This window comes from Bison bison, unplaced genomic scaffold (assembly GCF_000754665.1).
Source record: "Bison bison bison isolate TAMUID 2011002044 unplaced genomic scaffold, Bison_UMD1.0 scf7180017864304, whole genome shotgun sequence".
In the NCBI taxonomy this organism is placed as follows: domain Eukaryota; kingdom Metazoa; phylum Chordata; class Mammalia; order Artiodactyla; family Bovidae; genus Bison; species Bison bison.
Window position 1 is genome coordinate 8,746,784 of NW_011494876.1, and position 19,515 is coordinate 8,766,298.

At 37.8% G+C, this 19,515-nt stretch overlaps 1 protein-coding gene and 1 pseudogene across 18 annotated transcripts in view; one reads left to right on the forward strand and one right to left on the reverse strand.

Moving 5' to 3' along the window:
• The window catches only part of SLMAP (sarcolemma associated protein), a 150,417-nt gene that overhangs the window by 70,051 nt on the left and 60,851 nt on the right, over nt 1-19,515 (reverse strand). For 11 of the 17 annotated variants that reach the window (XM_010851628.1, XM_010851622.1, XM_010851626.1 and 8 more), the window contains exon 2: nt 14,758-14,911. In XM_010851628.1, the coding sequence (XP_010849930.1) occupies nt 14,758-14,911 (154 nt within the window). The remainder of the gene's footprint in view (nt 1-14,757; nt 14,912-19,515) is intronic. The other 6 variants (XM_010851629.1, XM_010851631.1, XM_010851623.1 and 3 more) reach the window with 1 other exon arrangement.
• Nucleotides 1,265-1,850, forward strand: LOC104997088 (annotated as a pseudogene). Its single transcript, XR_826291.1, has one exon. The product of XR_826291.1 is annotated as a 60S ribosomal protein L21-like (transcript).

Genomic DNA, 19,515 nt, shown 5'->3' on the forward strand with positions numbered 1-19,515 from the left:
TTACGATTATACAGTGGAAGTGAGAAATAGATTTTAAGGGTGTAGATCCGATAGACAGAGTGCTTGATGAACTATGGACAGAGGTTCGTGACATTGTACAGGAGACAGGGATCAAGACCATCCCCAAGAAAAAGAAATGCAAAAAAGCAAAACGGCTGTCTGGGGAGGCCTTACAAATAGCTGTGAAAAGAAGAAAGTGAAAAGCAAGGAAAAAGGAAAGATATACCCATTTGAATGCAGAGTTCCAAAGAATTACAAGGAGAGATAAGAAAGCCTTCCTCAGTGATCAGTGCAAAGAAGTTGAGGATGGGAATGGGAAACAGAATGGGAAAGACTTAGAGATCTCTTCGAGAAAATTAGAGATACCAAGGGAACATTTCATGCAAAGAAGAGGTGGCAAGAATACACAGAACTATACAAAAAAGATCTTAATGACCCAGATAATCACAATGGTGTGATTGATTACTCACCCAAAGCCAGACGTCCTGGAATGCAAAGTCAAGCAAGCCTTAGGAAGCATCACCATGAACAAAACTAGCGGAGGTGATGGAATTCCAGTTGAGCTATTTCAAATCCTAAAAGATGATGCTGTGAAAGTGCTTCACTCAATATGCCAGCAGTTTTCATTCCAATCCCAAAGAAAGGCAATGCCAAAGAATGCTCAAACTGCTGCACAATTGCGCTCATCTCACACACTAGCAAAGTAATGCTCGAAATTCTCCAGGCCAGGTTTCAACAGTATGTGAACTGTGAACTTCCAGATGTTCAAGCTGGTTTTAGAAAAGGCAGAGGAACCAGAGATCAAATTGCCAACATCCACTGGATCATGGAAAAAGCAAGAGAGTTCCAGAAAAACATCTACTTTTGCTTTATTGACTATGCCAAAGTCTTTGACTCTGTAGATCACAACAAACTGTGGAAAATTCTTCAAGAGATGGGAATACCAGACCACTTAACCTGCCTCTTGAGAAATCTGTATGCAGGTCAAGAAGCAACAGTTACAACTGGTCATGGAACAACAGACTGGTTCCAAATCGGAAAAGGAGTATGTCAAGGGTGTATAGTGTCCCCTTGTTTATTTAACTTATATGCAGAGTACATCATGAGAACTGCCAGGCTGGATGAAGCACAAACTAGAATCAAGATTGTGGGGAGAAATATCCATAACCTCAGATATGCAGATGACACCATTATTATGGCAGAAAGTGAAGAAGAACTAAAGAGCCTCTTGATGAAAGTGAAAGAGCAGAGTAAAAAAGTTGGCTTAAAACTCAACATTCAGCTTTTCGGCCGGAACCGCCATCTTCCAGTGATTCGCCAAGATGACCAACACAAAGGGAAAGAGGCGGGGCACCCGCTACATGTTCTCCAGGCCTTTCAGAAAACATGGAGTTGTTCCTTTGGCCACATACACGTGAATCTACAGGAAGGGTGATATTGTAGATATCAAGGGAATGGGTACTGTTCAAAAAGAAATGCCCCACAAATGTTACCATGGCAAAACTGGAAGAGTCTACAATGTCACCCAGCATGCTGCTGGCATCATTGTAAACAAACAAGTTAAGGGCAAGATTCTTGCCAAGAGAATTAATGTGCGTATCGAGCATATTAAGCACTCTAAGAGCCGAGATAGCTTCTTGAAACGTGTGAAGGAAAATGATCAGAAAAAGAAGGAAGCCAAAGAGAAAGGGACTTGGGTTCAGCTGAAGCGCCAGCCTGCTCCACCCAGAGAAGCACACTTTGTGAGGACCAATGGAAAGGAACCCGAACTGTTGGAGCCCATTCCCTATGAATTCATGGCCTGATGGGTGTAAAAATAAAGACCTGGACTGTGCAAAAAAAAAAAAAAACTCAACATTCAGAAAACTAAGATCAAGATAGCATCTGGTCCCATCACTTCATGGCAAACAGATGGGGAAACAAGGGAAACAGTGAGAGACTTTATTTTAGGGGGCTCCAAAATCACTGTGGATGGTGACTGCAGCCATGAAAATAAAAGACGCTTGCTCCTTGGAAGAAAATCTATGACCAACCTAGACAGCATACTAAAAAGCAGAGACATTACTTTGCCAACAAGATCCGTCTAGTCAAAGTTTTGGTTTTTTTAATTGGTCACGTATGGATGTGAGAGTTGGACAATAAAGAAAGCTGAGCACCGAAGAATTGATGCTTTTGAACTGTAGTGTTGGAGAAGACTCTTGAGAGTCCCTTGGACGGCAAGGAGATCGAACCAGTCCATCCTAAAGAAAATCAGTCCTGAATATTCATTGGAAGGACTGATGCTGAAGCTGAAACTCCAATACTTTGGCCACCTGATACAAAGAACTGACTCGTCTGAAAAGACCCTGTTGCTGGGAATGATTGTAAGCAGGAGGAGAAGGGGATGACAGGATGAGATGGTTGGATGGGATCACCGACTCACTGATCATGAGTCTGAGTAAGCTCTGGGAGTTGGTGATGGACAGGGAAGCCTGGTGTACTGCAGTTCATGGGTCGCTGAGTCAGACACGACTGAGCGACTAAACTGAACTGATAGCATCATTTCCTAAAATAGAGTGCTAGCAGGTATACAAAAAAGGATTTGGGGGTCAGAAAAGTTTGGAAAATACTTGGTTAAGAGACACTGAAAGAGTTTTTATCTTTTTAAACCACAGTCTTTCTCAGAGCTTAGTAGATTTTGTGTCCATATGAAGAAACTACTTTGGAAAATGCTGCTGTAAAGCCTTCTATGAAGCACTTTAAAACAAACTGTCCTCTCAAAATTCATCCAGAAACATTATTACTGTCATATTGCCATGAATCAAAAACAAAATTAATGATAAGACACAATTTTAGAGTTTTTTGGGCAGGGTAATGTGGCTGCAGGAAGACTGCCATGCTAAATGTACACATGTATTGTAAGCTAAAGGCAAACTTTCAGAAATGCTAAAACCTGCAAAGCAGATGTGGTGAGGAAAACAGGGTGCATGCAAGAGAAAAATCCACAATTGCCTGCTGTAATTACAATATTTTATTACAAATTAGAATTAAGACTATACAACCTACCATTACATGAGTTCTTTCTCTTTTATACAGATTATTTTGCTTTTGAGTTATTATATTTACTTTATGATATACAATCAGCTCTTTCTATTACCTCTTCACACATACACTACTTAAAGGACTAACGTTGACTTTGATAAGTTTAAAGACTCTTTATAATACTTGATTGGGAGACTGAAACTCCTGGGGTATACTGGAGCCTGGTTGTATCTCCTTTTCTGCATTGAGTAGGAAGGTCAATACTATACTCCACTGGAGTGGTTTGAAGGATCACTTGAAATGATCAGCAGTAATAGGAAGTAAAAGCTCAAAAAACATTAAAAAACAAACAAACAAACAAATGAGCAGTGTTAACATTTCCAGGTTGGGAAATTATTCATCTAATTGCCATGTGACTGCAACCTAAGATGAAAGTTACCAAATGCTCATTCTGGTACTTTTTGCTACATAAAGCTTCTGATTCCCAGACGTTTTTTTTTTAAGGTTAAAAAAGAGATAGAGCTAGACAAGTACTCATCAGATTAAAAAATATATTTTTTTTAATTTTAAAAACTGAAGTATAGTTGAGTTACAATGTTGTCTTAATTTCTGGTGAATAGCAAAGTGATTTAGCTATACAATTATATACATATTCTTTTTCATATTCTTTTCCATTATAGTTTATTATAGGGTATCAAATATAGTAATGCAATATAATATGACCTTGTTGTCTATTTCATACACAGTAATTTGTATCTGCTAATCCCAAACTCCTAATTTATCCCTGCAACATCCCTTTTCCCTTTTGGTAAACAAAGTTTTTCTGTGAGTCTGTTTCTGTTTCATAAATTCATTTGTGTCATATTTTATTTTTTTAATATAAATTTATTTAATTGGAGGCTTTATTACTTTACAATATTGTAGTGGTGTGTCATAGTTTAGATTTCACATACAAGTGATACCATGTGATATTTGTCTTTCTCTAACTTCGCCTCATATGATAATCTCTAGTCCATCCATGTTACTGAAAATGGCAGGATTTAATTCCTTTTCATGACTGAGTAGTATTCCACTGTGTATATATACCACATCTTTATTCATCTGCAAATGGTCATTTAAGACAGCTTCCAAGCCTTGGCTATTGTAAATAGTGTTGCTATGAACACTGGTATGCATATATATTTTCAAATTATAACTTTTATCCAGATATAAATTGGAGTGGGATTGCTACATCCATATGACAACGGATTTTTTTAAGGAACTGTCATACTGTTTTCCATACTAGCTGCACAGATTTATATTCCCGTCAACAGGGTAGCAAAGTTCCCTTTTCTCCATACCCTCTCTAGCATTTGTTATTTATAAACTTTATAATGATGACCATTCTGACCACTGTAAGGGTTGTTTGCTTTTTTATAATTGAGTTGTATGAACTGTTTGTATATCTTGGAAATTAAGCCCTTGTCGGTAGAATCACTTGTAAATATTTTCTCCCAGTAATAGGCTGCCCTTCCTTTTGTTTATGGTTTTCTTTGCTGTGCAAAAACTTGTAAGTTTGATAAGATTTCACCTGTTTATTTTGCTTTTATTTTTGCTTTTGCTATTGCCTTGGGAGACTGACCTAAAAAAACACTGGTACAATTTATGTCAGAGAATGTTTTGTCCATTTTCTTTTCTAGGAGTTTTATGGTGACATCTTGTATTTAAGCCTTCGTCATTTGGAGTTTATTTTTATGTATGGTGGAGGATGTGTTCTAACTTCATTGATTTACATGTGGCTGTCCAGCTTTCCAACAACCTTTGCAGAAGAGACTGTCTTAAAATAAACTTTTTTTTTGAATTGATATTCTATCACCCTCTCTTCATCTATCAGCTTGAGTTCAGTGATTAAAAAAAAAAAAGAAGAAAATTCTCTTTTACTATTTATTTATCTCAGGTATAATGCCTATAGTAAAGATAGCACAAATGCTTTCTTCTTTCTCTTTATCTACCTGTTTTCAGAATGAGAAATAAGTTCCAGAGGTGACCAAATCTTTTTCTTTTTTAATATTGTAAGTTTATGGATTTAAATATATTGGATCTATTTCAATTTACTGCTTTATTTATTGTTTGATGCTCAAATTGACTAATCTTTGATCAGTCAGAATTCCATGTTAATTCTTGAGTTTTTCTAACACAACCTTAGCAAACTTAGATAGTTCCACTGCTTTCTGATGTGACAAAAATCTTATAAATCCAATTTATACATTTCCTGCCTGTACTGCTGATCCTGTTCTTGATGCCAACTGCCTTGTTGTTCACACTGTTCGCTGAACCCAGGGTTCAGCCTCTTAGCTCTAGAAGAGGCTGGAAGAAGGCACGAGGAGCCATAGGAACTGCAGACACATTTCTTCTCTCCCGGCTGGCATCGTGGCCTTAACACAGCCTTTCTCCTGGCTGATGCAGTAGCCATAGCAGCAGCCATAACATAATCATAATGTAGCCATAATGTAGCCATAACGTAACCTCATATAACATAACTGTGATATCACTCCAATGAAGCCCCAGTGCAGGGGGAGCCAGCGTTTTCATGGTGAAGCTAACACAGGCATACCACACAAAGTAGCCCGTGACCAAGTGGGTACCTCACGATGCACATGTGCACTGCTATAAGTGATCTCAGCTGTTACACAGCCATGCAGTCACTGTTTACAGAACACGGGGTGAGAGGGAGTGAGAGCATGGGGTGAGACAGCCTGACTGGCACCATCGTGTTAATTTCCCACACTGCCCTGGACTGAGAGTCAGCTATCTCTCCCAGGAATCCTGTTCAACCTATTTATTTGCTGGGAGGAATCCTTCTTATAGGCATGTGGATTAATTTGCTACTTTATTTCTATAGCATACTTGGGAGTGATATTGCTTGTTTATTTTTTGACTTGGTTTGTTCTTTGGCTTTATCTGTTCACTCAATACTCAATGAAAACCTGCTGGCTACAAATGAGTACACTGGGAATGATGGGAAAAACCAAGAGGACTATGACCAACTTTCCTTGCCCTTGAGCAGATTTCAATTTATAATAGTTTGTAGAGAAAACTAGAAGTATCTAACAACAAAGGGGAAAAAATTCATAAATGCTACAAGGCACTGATGGAATCTGAAATGGACAAGGGCAGAAGAAGGATTTATGAAGAGGGTAAAGAAAAAATAGAATTTCAAAAGCTGGAAACAAAAGGAAAGGCAGAATGGCATGAGCAAAGACAAAGAAAACAAGAAGGATGTGAGAATTGAACAACTAAGACGGGCACCTGGAGAAGAAATATATTTCAAGAATCTTTAGGGTCCAGTCCCATGCTAAGCACACTATATATGCTAACTATTTATGATAAACCAGATAAATAGTTATTTTTATGTTCCATTTTACAGCTGAAGCAACTTAAATCAAAGAAGCTAAGGTAACCTGCTTGAGACCTCATCTATGGCAAATGGCAGCGCTAGGATTCAAACAAATTTTTTCTTCCTCTTACCTCTAAGTAACATTGTTTAACATATATTAAGGGAAGTAATGGAAAAAATCAAAAGGCTGAATTGAGTCCACATTTTTGAGGGCCTCAAGTGTACAGTTAAGCATTTCAGATTTTCTTCTACAGCATGACACAGCCACTTAAGACTTCTAAAAGCAGGATAATGACACCAATAAAGCTGTAACAGAAGAATATTCTGGAGGCAGTGGGTTGGGAGAATATGGTGGCCAGAAGTGGACAGCTACTGTAACACTCTAGGTTGGCATCTAGAAAAACAAGTAGAAGCAGGGAAAGCAGTCAAATGTCTAGATGACAAGTGCTGAAGGTAAAGAAGAGATGGGATTCAGAATAGATACCAATATTCTGTTTACAAAATGAATGAGCAAAAAGTGAAACTGGGAAGTTATTATAATGCTCTGGTTTGAAGGCAGAAATTAAGCTTTGTACGGAGCAATTATAAGGTGAAAGAAGGACATTTAAGAGGAAACAACCAAGCAAGAAGCTGGAAATACATGGACAGAACCAGTACATACAGCTTCACAGCAGACATACATGAGTAGGGAGTCTCAGGACTTGAGGATAAAGGAAAGCAGATAAAATAGTTGCCAGAAACTTAATGGAGCAGAGTTCTTAAACCTAGCTGCCCAAAAGAACAACCCAAAGCTTTTTAGAATAGGTATGTTGAGGCCCCACACCTAACAAGTCTCCTTCTTAGGGCTGAAGGGTGGGATCCACATGTCTATAGCTTTACCAAGCTCTGCAGGTAATTCTGGTGCATACACTGGGTTGAGAAGACATTTTTTAAATGAACAAAAGAAGACTGCCATGACATCAGAAAGATTCAGTCAATCTGGCACATTCTTTGTTGACTCACCTTTGTGTTTTCCCTAGAAGCTGTAAAGTGGAAGTGTGTAAAGCTTAACGGTGAAAGTTTCCAAGAGCTAGAAACAAGCAAGACAGCACAGCCCCAAATCAAGGAGTAGTCTAGAAGCTGGTGAGTATGCCTCTGAAATGCCACTGGTGGGTTGCAAAGGACAGATGGGTAAAGAAGCCTGAGTAGAAGCTACTGAGAAAGAGAAGCAAACTAGATGGCCAAAAAAAAAAAAAAAAAAGGATGGTACAAATAATTGGCAAGGGTTTCAGTGATAATTAAAGCACCTGATTCTGAGTTAAGCACTTCATGTTCACTCTTTCAGTGTTCATTCACAGTGACTGCTGTGCCACAATGTGAACACTGAGTATCATACCACAAGCCTTCAGATGGTTAACAGTATCACGAATCCCACTTTATAAGATGAGGAAATTAAAGCTTAGACAGGTTAAGAAGTAACTGAGTCATAACAGAATAAAAAGGGCAGCGAGTAACAAGAAGGTTGCCAATACCCCATTGTCATATAAGCCTCCAGATTAGGAGGAAGGCTAATAAAATCTCAGCTGAGATAAGGTGGTAGAGGGAACTCTTGTAAAATGGCAGATAAAGATTTATGACACATTTTAAAAATTTACTCAACCAATATGTGCCAGTTTAAGCAGGCAAGATTCTGCAATAAAGACAGCCATACTGCTTGTTCTTGTACAGCTTACAGGTCAGTGAAGGAAGCAAACATTTGGAGGGGATGAGCACACTGTGCAACAGGGACATGGAAGGGCACCTTGTCCAGCCTACAGAGGTTTATGGGGGAAGGAAAAAGTCATGTGCAAGGTTTGAAGGCCAGAAAAGACAAGATATACTGTGGGGAGTAAAAGTAATTCAGCGCAACTGCAGCAGAAAACAAAGGAAGATACCACTGACTTTACTCGTAACAGACCCTTTGCTCACAGGGCCTTAACACAGGAACAGAAGTGGGTCAAATGGCACCTGGACTGAAGGGCTAACTGGAGTTAGTAATATATGTGAATTTTATAGGACTAAACGGTCCCAAGATCTGCAACAGAGGGTTACTATAATGTACGACCGAGAACTCATGCCATCTGGGCAGTGTGTGGCCTTATGAACAGAGAAGTGGCCAGCAGGCAAGTTGTTAAGGCTCCCATTCCAGGAGGATCTGATAGGTTAGCTTTTTCTCTTTCTCCCTTCTCTCCCTCTCTCCCTGCCCACCCCTTCAATCTATTACAAAGTCATCCTATTTGTTGGCAATAACATCTTATATCTATAGGGCAGAGTATTACTAAAGTGCTGACCAATGGATCTTCTCCCTGAAGCCACACTATGCAGAAAGTGAAACATCAAAATCAGCTTATTTTGGAGAGACTGGAATAGAAGAGACACTAACATGAACTAATACATTTAGTCACACCACACTCATAGCATTTTTAACAAAAATACTGATTTATGTACACACACAAATATAAAAACATATATATATATGGCACATACCTTTTAAAAATTTCCTTTTACACATATATTGTTTTATACAAATGCACAATATGTCACGTTCTGTAGGGGTCTACTGCAGTTTTGCCAGCCTTGCCCTTTTTAACTGGTTCTTGGCTCCTTTACTCCCTCTCTCCAATCATACTCCAGAAAGATTCACACTAATGATTAGTATATATATGCATTCTTCTATGTTTTCCTCCCACGTTCATATAAGCATATAAAACACATATGTATACAGGCACATGTATAGGGACTGATGAGACTTTTTAAAAATAACGAAATTATGAAAAGTAATCCTTTCCTCACTTAATAATACATCTCACAGAAATCCCTGCAATTCATACAATCCTAATGTATTCTTTTTAATACCTGCATGAAGGGCAATTTAAAAATTATCCTTCCACTGTTTTTTATACTATGCAGACTGATGAAGAAAATCCTTTTCATAGATCCACACACATTACTTTTTATCATTTCAATTTTCCAATTTTATATCCTTATTATAAATGTGTTCAAAAGCATTAGAGCGCGAACATTAGAGTCTCGTAGAGAAATGGAAATAAAAACAAAAATAAACAAATGGTGCCTAATTAAATTAAATTTACAAGCTTTTGCACAGCAAAGGAAACCATAAACAAAATGAAAAGACTGGGAGAAAATATTTGCTACATCCTGCATCTTGCTACAGACAAGGAGTTAGTTTCCAAAATATGTAAGCAGCTCATATAATTCAATGATAAAAAAACAAACTACCCAATCAAAAAATGGGCCAAAGACCTAAATAGACATTTCTCCAAAGAAGACATACAGGTGGCCAGTAGGCACATGAAGAGATTCTCAACACTGCTGGTTATTAAAGGAGTGCAAATCAAAGTAACAATGAGATATCAACTCCCATGGGTCAGAATGGACATCATTAAAAGTCCACAAATAATAATTGCTAAAGAGGGTGTGAGAAAAGGAAACCCTCCTACATTGTTGGTGGGAATGTAAACTGGTGCAGCCACTAGGCTAAACAACATGGAGATTTCTTTAAAAACTAAAAATGGAGTTATCATATGATCCTGCAATCCCACTCCTGAGCATATATCTGGAGAAAACCGTAAGATGTGGTATATATACATAATGAAAGACTGCTGCTGCTGCTGCGTCACTTCAGTCATGTCCAACTCTATGCAACCCCAGAGACGGCAGCCCACCAGGCTCCCCTGTTCCTGGGATTCTCCAGGCAAGAACACTGGAGTGGGTTGCCATTTCCTTCACCAATGCACGAAAGTGAAAAGTGAAAGGGAAGTCGCTCAGTCTGTCCGACTCTTAGCGACCCCATGGACTGCAGCCTACCAGGCTCCTCTGTCCATGGGATTTTCCAGGCAAGAGTATTGGAGTGGGGTGCCAGTGCCTTCTCCGAAATGAAAGACTACTCAGTCATAAAAAAGAATGAAATAATGTCACTTGCAGCAACATCAACGGACCCACAGATTATCATACTAAGTGAAGTAAGTCAGATAAGAGAAAGACAAATATCATATACCACTTATATATGGAATCTTAAAAAATAATGTAAATGAACTCATTTACAAAGCAAAAACAGACTCATAGACATAGAAAACAAACTTATGGTTACCAAATGGGATAGCAAGGGGAAGTTGGGGGATGAATTAGGAGCTTGGGATTAATATATACACAGTACTATATAGAAAATAAACAACAAGGGCCTATTGCATAGCACAGAGAACTATATTTAATATCTTTTAATAACCTATAATGGAAAAGAATCTGAAAAACAATGCACATACATACACACACAGAAAACTGAATCATTTTGCTATATACCTGAAACAACACAAGATGGTAAATTAATTATACTTCAATTTTAAAAGATCTTAAAGAATTAATTGATATAATAAAAGAAAGCACAATAGAGCATTGTTGTACATGAATTCATGCTTCGTGTAAAGGGTATTATACCACATATATTCTTTTGCAATTTTCTTGAAATAATGTTTAAGGTTTATCTTTATTGATATACACAAACAGTTCATGTATTTTTATAGATGTGTAGCATTTTTGCTATTTTTCTTCTGTTTTAATTATAATTTTTTTTCATCCTATTTATTTACAGTTTTTACTAGGAACAACTCCTGAACTTGATCAACTGCCTTTTCAACATCCACTGGTTCTACAGTACCTATTTCTCAGCTTTATTTTGTGCATGATGTTGACATATTTCCCCAAAATTGAATTATTTTTGCATTCTTAGAGTAAATCCTACTTTTGTTTATTCTAGCTTCACTTCTGAATTTACTACTACCCTAACCAGAATTTTTTTATCTATTGTTCCAAATGAAATTACAGTTTTTTTTCTTTGTACTTTATCTGTATCAGAATTTGGCATTAATGAAAGGCTGCTGGCTTCTTTAAAAGATTTTCAGAGTTTCTCACCTTTACCTATATTGGATTATTTACACAACACTGGATTTATCTTTTTTTTAATAAGGCAAAATTCAACTCTGAATGCACGTTTCTAGTCAATTTTTAATAACTTTTTTAGTCTCTTAAAAAAATTAACTTGAAGGTTCTCTACATCTTGGGGTAATTTTGCCAGGAAAACATTAATTTACTCTATTTTTTTTTTGCCACAGTTTGGCATGTAACAGTCTCTAAGAATTCTTTTGGTATATCCCATATCTGTTTATATCTCCTTTCTCATTCCTTGTATTTTTTATATACAAGGAGTCAAGGCTTATGAACTACCTATTTTATTGTTTTGTTTTAAAGGACCAGCATTTGGGTTTGTTTACCCCTTCTACGGAGAAGGCGATGGAAAATCCCATGGTCGGAGGAGCCTGGTGGGCTGCAGTCCCTGGGGTCGCAAAGAGTCGGACACGAGCGACTTCCCTTTCACTTTTCACTTTCATGCATCAGAGAAGGAAATGGCAACCCACTCCAGTGTTCTTGCCTGGAGAATCCCAGGGACGGGGGAGCCTGGTGGGCTGCCGTCTATGGGGTTACAGAGTCGGACACGACTGATGTGACTTAGCCACTTAGCCACCCCTTCTAAATTTTTTTTGTTCATTTCATTAATTTCTGCTTTTCATTTTTCTACTTCCAAACTTCTTTTTTTTGTTCTTTTTCTAATTTCTTCTAAGTGCCAAGTTCCTTCATTGTCTTTCTTTTTTAATAATGGAAAATTTTAGATTGTAAGTTTTTATCTGAGTAAAGGATTTAACATATTTTTGTAGGAAAGTCTCCTTTCCTTTCCACATAGTTTGAAGTTCCTTTTTTGATTTCTTTGATCCACCAGATATCCGACAGTGTTGCACAATTTCAACAGGATTTTCCAACTGGTATAATGTTTAGCATAGAGCAACATCTTTTTTTTTTTTTTTTAATTTTAAAGCATATGCTTAAATAGTAATACACAACTCATGACATAGCTGAATCCCAAGAGGCCATGCATAATGTAAGTCAACTTTTTCAAGCCAATTAAGTGCCAAAAGAAATAACATTTTAAATGATGAAGAAATTTGTCTTAATTTCCTTAAAGTTGGAATAAAAGATATGTAAATTTTCAAAGAAGCCTGTAAGAATTGATGTTGCTGAAATAATACTGTACTAACACTTAGTCTCAGTTTTCCTCTTAGCTTTCTACAGTATTTTCTAAAGTGTCCTACACAGCAAGATGGGGAAGAAAAGTGGAAATGAGTCTGGAGTTATCTACATTCAATCAATTACCCGCTTAGAGACCTGCACATATGTTAGCACGTTAAAAGCTCTGAGATGTCTTGCCTACCTTTGGTTAACTAAGCATTTCCTAAATGTATTTGATTACCTCATTCTTGTGCCAATTAACACCTCTTGATTCTCTTTGAGAAATGCAAGACAAGAAAATAGATATTCCTTGGAGAGAAAGACAATGTAATTAAATTCTGCCTTCTCTGGGTTATTCACAGCTGGGGTTCAGTAAATGTTTGCTGAATGACTCGGTAGCAGAGGAGATGTGATACAGCAACAGGAGATATCAAAGTGTCCACTGCAGCTGTTCTCAGTATGGTTATACAGAAGTAGAGTTCTCTTAGTAAGAAGTACTCAATATTTTGCATCAAAATACAAATTTTCTTTTCTATTTTACAAATGTAAATGAAAATTCCTAAGACGCTGGCCCTGCACACATCCATGTATCAAAACCTAACACCCTGAGAAGGCCAACAAAACCCAACAAAAATAATACTGCAGTTGCAGTACGTAAATGTATACGCATACATACATACAGGGCTTCCCTGGTGGCTCAGACGGTAAAGAATCCGCCTGCAATGCGGAGGCCTGGGTTTGAGCCCTAGGTTGGGAAGATCCCCTGGAGAAGGGAATGACAATCCACTCCAGTATTCTTGCCTGGAGAATCCCCATGGACAGATGAGCCTGGTGGGCTACAGTCCATGGGGTCGCAAAGAGTTGGGCATGACAGAGCAACCAAGACACATATATTCACACACCATCATCACCATCTACCTGGATTCCCTCGTCTACTGTGCAAAATGTTAGAGGCTAACAACTTAGGGTATTCAGATCAGAGGATGCTCAGAGAAGCAAAAGGAAAAACTTGCCAATCATTCCACTGTGCATACTAAACTATGACAAATAGGACTGCATACTTTTGGTTCCTATTTTTTTAGTTTTATGATTCAGTCATTATCATTTCAGTCATAAACTATACAGTGAACTAGGTAAGGCCAAAAAGCCTCAGAATTGTAAAAATAATCTAAATTTATTTAGCCACAGAACTTCTAATTTCAGAAACTGAGACATGAAATTTTACACTTGTAGTAGCTGCCTACAGAATTCTGATTTTGTTTGGGGCAACAATGAACGCACAACCAAAGGGATAAATCATAATTGATCTATGCTAGTCATGGATTTCCTGCTCTCCTTGGTCAGGTAACTTCCTTGCCAAGCTTCTCTGTAACTAGAGCTAAAGCTATATACATGACCCACCCACGTAGCCAGTGAGCAAAAGGAATCTGCTGGAAGGAGTCTATGAAAGATTGTTCTTTCAAACATAAAAAGAAAGTCACACTAGAAGGTACTTTGTCCCCATCTCATCTTTTTTGCCTAGAACACTGGTGTGGGGAAAATCATGCCTGGGGCTGAAGCCATCACCCTTAAACCATGAGGTGACAATTAAAAGCTTAAGAAACTAACACATAAAGGATAACAGACTGGGAGGACAGCAAGATCCTGGATTCTTTGATAACACTACAGAGCCAACTGAACGAAGTCTGAACCAACCTATTTCCAGGCTTATTGTTAATCAGTTAATAATAGATATCTTTATGGTTTGGGGCTTCCCTGGTGTCTCAGAAGGTAAGGAATTGAAGGTAAGGAATCTGCCCAGAATGCAGGAGACCCAGGTTCAATCCCTGGGTCAGAAAGATCCCCTGGAGAAGGGAATGGCTACTGGCTCCAGTATTCTTGCCTGGATAACTCCATGGACAGAGGAGCCTGGCAGCGTACAGTCCACAGGGTCACAGAGTCGGACATGACTGAGTGACTAACGTTTTCACACTCATCCTTATGGTTTAAGCTCTTGTTGGTTGAATATAGTGTCACTTCAGCCAACTGCTTCTTAACTGACACAGCAGTGTCCTATGTTTTGGTACTGTAATAGAGATTATAAACTATTTAATATTTCAGAATTTAAGATTTTAGAAAAGCAATAGGAAAAGTGAGACATTCAACATTTCACTGCATGAAATGTCACAGTTAAATTGCTTTTACAAGCATGAAATGTTTTGTTAACATTAAACAATAGAATAAAAAATTTAACAAGACAAATAATAGGAAAAATCGATCCATACCCGTACCTTTCCGTGTGTTCTCCGTCACATCTACCCCAAACTGGATAATGTCACCGGAAAGAATTTCACATGGTGGACTTTCTTCAGAGCCTCGACTCAATCTCTGGCTATTTATAAAGGTACCATTACTACTTTTAGTGTCTTGAAGATAAAACTGCAAAAATAAAATTTAAAAAAAGAGCCAAAGATTAATAGTAATAATTTCAAACCTACTTTAAAAAAAAGTACTTCCAACTTTGCAAACTACTACAGGTGAATTTTCCCCCCCTATCAATTCAAATTGCTTATTTCAGCTATTTATTCCATTATATATAAAACCAGAACTTTAAAAGTGGGAGATTTAAAATCCACTGGGACAAAATGGTATATCACTTCAGAAAACAGTTTATAAGGTCCTCAAAATGTTAGAATGTAAAGCTAGCATATGACCCTTCAATTCCACTCTGAGGTATATACTGAAGAGAACTGAAAACACATGTCCTCACAAAAACTTGTGCACAAATGTTCACAGCAGTATTATTCATTAGAGCCAAAAAAATGGAACCCAAATGTCCATCAACTGATGAATAGGAAAATAAAATGTAGTACATCCATATGAATTAATTATTTGGCAATAAAAAGTAATGAAGTACTGATTTATGTTATAACATGAATGAACTTTTAAACATTAAGCTAAGTAAAAGAAATCAGTCACAAAAGACATATGTAATTCAATTTATATGAAATATCCAGAATAAGCAAATCCACAGAGAGAAAAAGCACATTAGTGGTTGCAAGGGGTTGAGGTGTCAGGGCAGAGGAGGGGAGGGGTGGGGTGGGGTGAATAACTGCTAATGGGTGTAACGTTTCATTTTGGGGTGATTAAAAGGTTCTAAAGTTAGATAGTGGTGATGGTTGTACAACTCTCTGAATTGTTCATTTTAAAAGACTGAATTTATGGCATATAAATTATATCTCAATAAAACATCTTTTTAAAGATTATTATACAAAACTCTAATTTTATCTTCCTATCTCACTTTGACTTTGTAACTCTGCTGCTATAATTTCTGGGTTAAATCAAAGGAAGTGTTATTTACTCCACAGGCAAGGACAATTGGTAGTAGGTAACACCTGTATGAACAGCTATTAGTGAACTAACATACTTGGTATCAGGACCGACATGTCTTCAGTAAATTCTTTGTGATAAACAGATTGAAGACACGAGAAACTAAAATACTGGAATCAACTGTGAAGGTGTCACTTTCTAGCTCCACTAAACTTGCCTTTCATCACTTGGGTGATCCCCCGTCTCTACAAAGGGAAGGGACAGCAGGAGGCACAGGAAGCCTACCTATTTATCACCTATCTATCCCCAAAGAAATTATTAACAATTGGGATCACACACAACAGACTTACTAGGAAGAGAACAACCAATAAAAAAAGATGTACCTTTCTTTTTGCATTTTTCTACACTCTCCAGCCCTGCTTATTCTAGCAACACATTTTCACTGAATTCCTTCCTAAAGAAGAAAGGAAAGAAGAAAACTAATATTTATTAAAATACATGTTGTACCACCAGGCCCTCATTTAACCTTAACGTTAAAGCTATGATATAGATATTATTTCCATTTATATATGAGAAAAGTAGGGCACAGGCAAGTATCTTTCCAAAGGTCACAGAGCTATGGAAGACAGAAGCAAGGATTTATATAACAGAATCAAAAGGGACATTTTTTCCCCCATTACTTCATACTGACCTTCATGTTTCATTTATCCTTCACTCCTCCCATAAAACCCTCTTCCAAAATGAAACACAACAAAAGAATAAGCGATTTGCAGAAAATATGAAAATGACATTTCTTTTCATTAATTCCTAGGCGACAATTTAAAGGCCACCAGGCTGGCTATAAATGACTTATTCTGTTTATAATTCAAGAGAGACCAACTGTTACTTTGGCTAGCAGTTTATATATTTAATTACAGGCCATTAGGAAAGAAAATTGTGTTGATATTTTACAAGTCCATTTGAAATTTAAAGGCTTAACATTTCACACCAGAGAGATAAGCATAGGCAACATGCTCAAGAAGGGACAATGATCCTCAAGATTTTTTCCACACTGGAACATACTCTTAAACATTGTATAAACCAACTTGTTTTTTTGTTTTTTTAATAGATATATTCTTGGGCAATGTGGCAATATCTGAATTCTGGTTTGGTCATTTTCAGTTGTATGTGCCTTGGCAAGCTATATAAGGGGATTATAGATTTACAGTGGTTTTCAAACTTCAAATTCTGATCCATTATTGTGTTACTAATGGATAAGATGGCTGGATAGCATCACTGACTCAGTGGACATGAATTTGAGCCAACTCTGGAAGATAGTGAAGGACAGGGAAGCCTGGTGTGCTGCAGTCCATGGGGTTGCAAAGAGTCGGACACAACTTAGGGATTGAACAACAATAATGTGTTACTAAGTCGATTTATTGGGCTGTGACTAGTGGTTTAAACAAAAAAAATTAAGAGAACAGAAGTAAGAATATATGAAATGAGGTTCAGTACTGTTTAGCAAGCTTTACTTGAAAAACAAAAAAATGTGTGTGTTTTTCTGTACACATTCGCACACATATATCTCAACACTTCATATTTGTAGCTCTTAACTCTAAAACCATAAATTTTCAAATTAAAAGAATTTAATCAATATTAACCCAGGTTCTTTACATTCTAACATGTCTATTATTATGTCCAAAGCATACCCATAGTACCTTTGACATCCAGTTAGCTTGAAAACACCATTTACATTAGTTGCTCACTGTTCCTCTGCTCTCAATCTGCTAACAGCTTCCAAACGTCTTGTAATAAAGTTCAAAGTTCTTACCATTACAGCCAATAAAACCCCATACGACCTGGCTTGTGGTTCCCTCTCCGATCTCATTAACTCCCACTATTTTCCCCACCAACCTCCATTCATGCCCCAGAGCCTCTGCACTTGGGCATAGCTAGACAGCAATAGTTTACTTCCCTGCAGAAATATTTATATTGATTTACCCTTCTCCCCTTGGTGGTGTGAAAAATTGATATTAAAAATGTTTCTGCACCTTCAATGAAACAATCTGCCACTATTCAGTTTACACTGTACAAAAGCTATTCATTCTATTTATTATCAGGTTAGGTAGGTATAGGACTTCCCTTGTGGCTCAGTTGGTAAAGAATCCGCCTGCAATGTGGGAGACCTGGGTTCGATCCCTGGGTTGGGAAGATCCCCTGGGGAAGGGAAAGGCTACCCACTCCAGTATTCTGGCCTGGAGAATTCCATGGACTGTATAGTCCACAGGGTTGCAGAGTTGGACATGACTGAGAGACTTTCACACTTTCACTAGGTAAGTGTAAAAAAGTCAAGAGACTGGGAAGTGACTATGTTTGCAAGGGACTGGGAAGTGACGATGCTAACAGTCCCTGGATGTACTTCCCCTGGTAGGTATGTCAATTGGTCCTTTATCACTTTCCAACCAGAAATTACTTTCTCCTCTATGCTGATACCTTTTTCCATCAGGCTTTTTTTTTTTTTTTTTTTTTTTTTTTTTTTTCCCCTCCCATTTTATTTTACTACGCTGGGAAAAAAAAATCCTATTGAAGCTTTAACCATCTTTATTTCCTAGTAGCCTAAGGAATGCCCAATCCATCTCTAGTGTTTGCATTAGCCACTGGGCATTCACTTTGATGTTCAGCAGGTGTCTCAGGAGCTCTGAATTTATAAAACCCTCCATAGCTTGTGGCCAAAGTCCATCTCCCACTGTTTTCAAACAGGCTTTATCCTCAATTAACCCCATGCCTTCCCCTGAATTAAAGTTAAGCTCCCCCACATCAGGCATTGATGGCGATCCTTAAACTGAAAGGCTGTCTTCGCCCTATCAGTCACTCTTTCCTGTTTCTCATTTATTATGATTACTTCCAAAGACACAAGCACAGCACTTCACAGGTTGCATAATTTGCTCTTTGGTCTTCAGAAAGTTTCTGCTGTTCATTCCGTAAGCAAACATGTTCTGTACCATTTGCAACTTCACCTCAATGTGTAAACGCTTTCATTTCCACTATAATGATAAACTGCTTCTTTCTAGCCTTCTCTAAGTTGACAGGTTTTCCAATATCCAACTACCAACAGATTTTTTAAGGTTTCAGAACGAAGCACAAACACAGGAGACAGGTCATCAGCGAGAGGCCAGAAATTCCAAGTCCATACAGGGAAATTTTAAAATATGAATGCAGAGTGGATCCTGGACTCTTGGTGGCAGATACTACACTACAGATTTTTTTAATGTACTTGAATCACCACCTAAAATCAAAAAGAGTGACTAAGACAGCAAAACCAAAATACCATGGAGAACATATACAACAACAAGTGGAAATTATCCATATGAAACTCAAAATACAAGTGGGAAAAAGCATCAACAGTTACGAGACCTGCATGAAATCAGCATCTGTGCATGAGGATGCATACAGAAGCAATGGACAGTGGGCTTCCCTGGTAGCTCAGCTGGGAGAGAATCTGCCTGCAGTGCAGAAGCAATGGACATTTGAAGGACTTGAGTACCTCAGAATAGTCACTGTCTACTCACTGGATAATATGATAGCCAATTTGAAAAGAGAATCTGAAAATGGGAAAAGTTTAGCCCAATCCGCTAACAAGTGAGTGTGAGGTGATTTCTGAAAAAGGATGGAGCAGTCCGAGTCATATAAATCCTTAAAACCAACCTACCAACCAAAGTTGCATTCCAGGATAG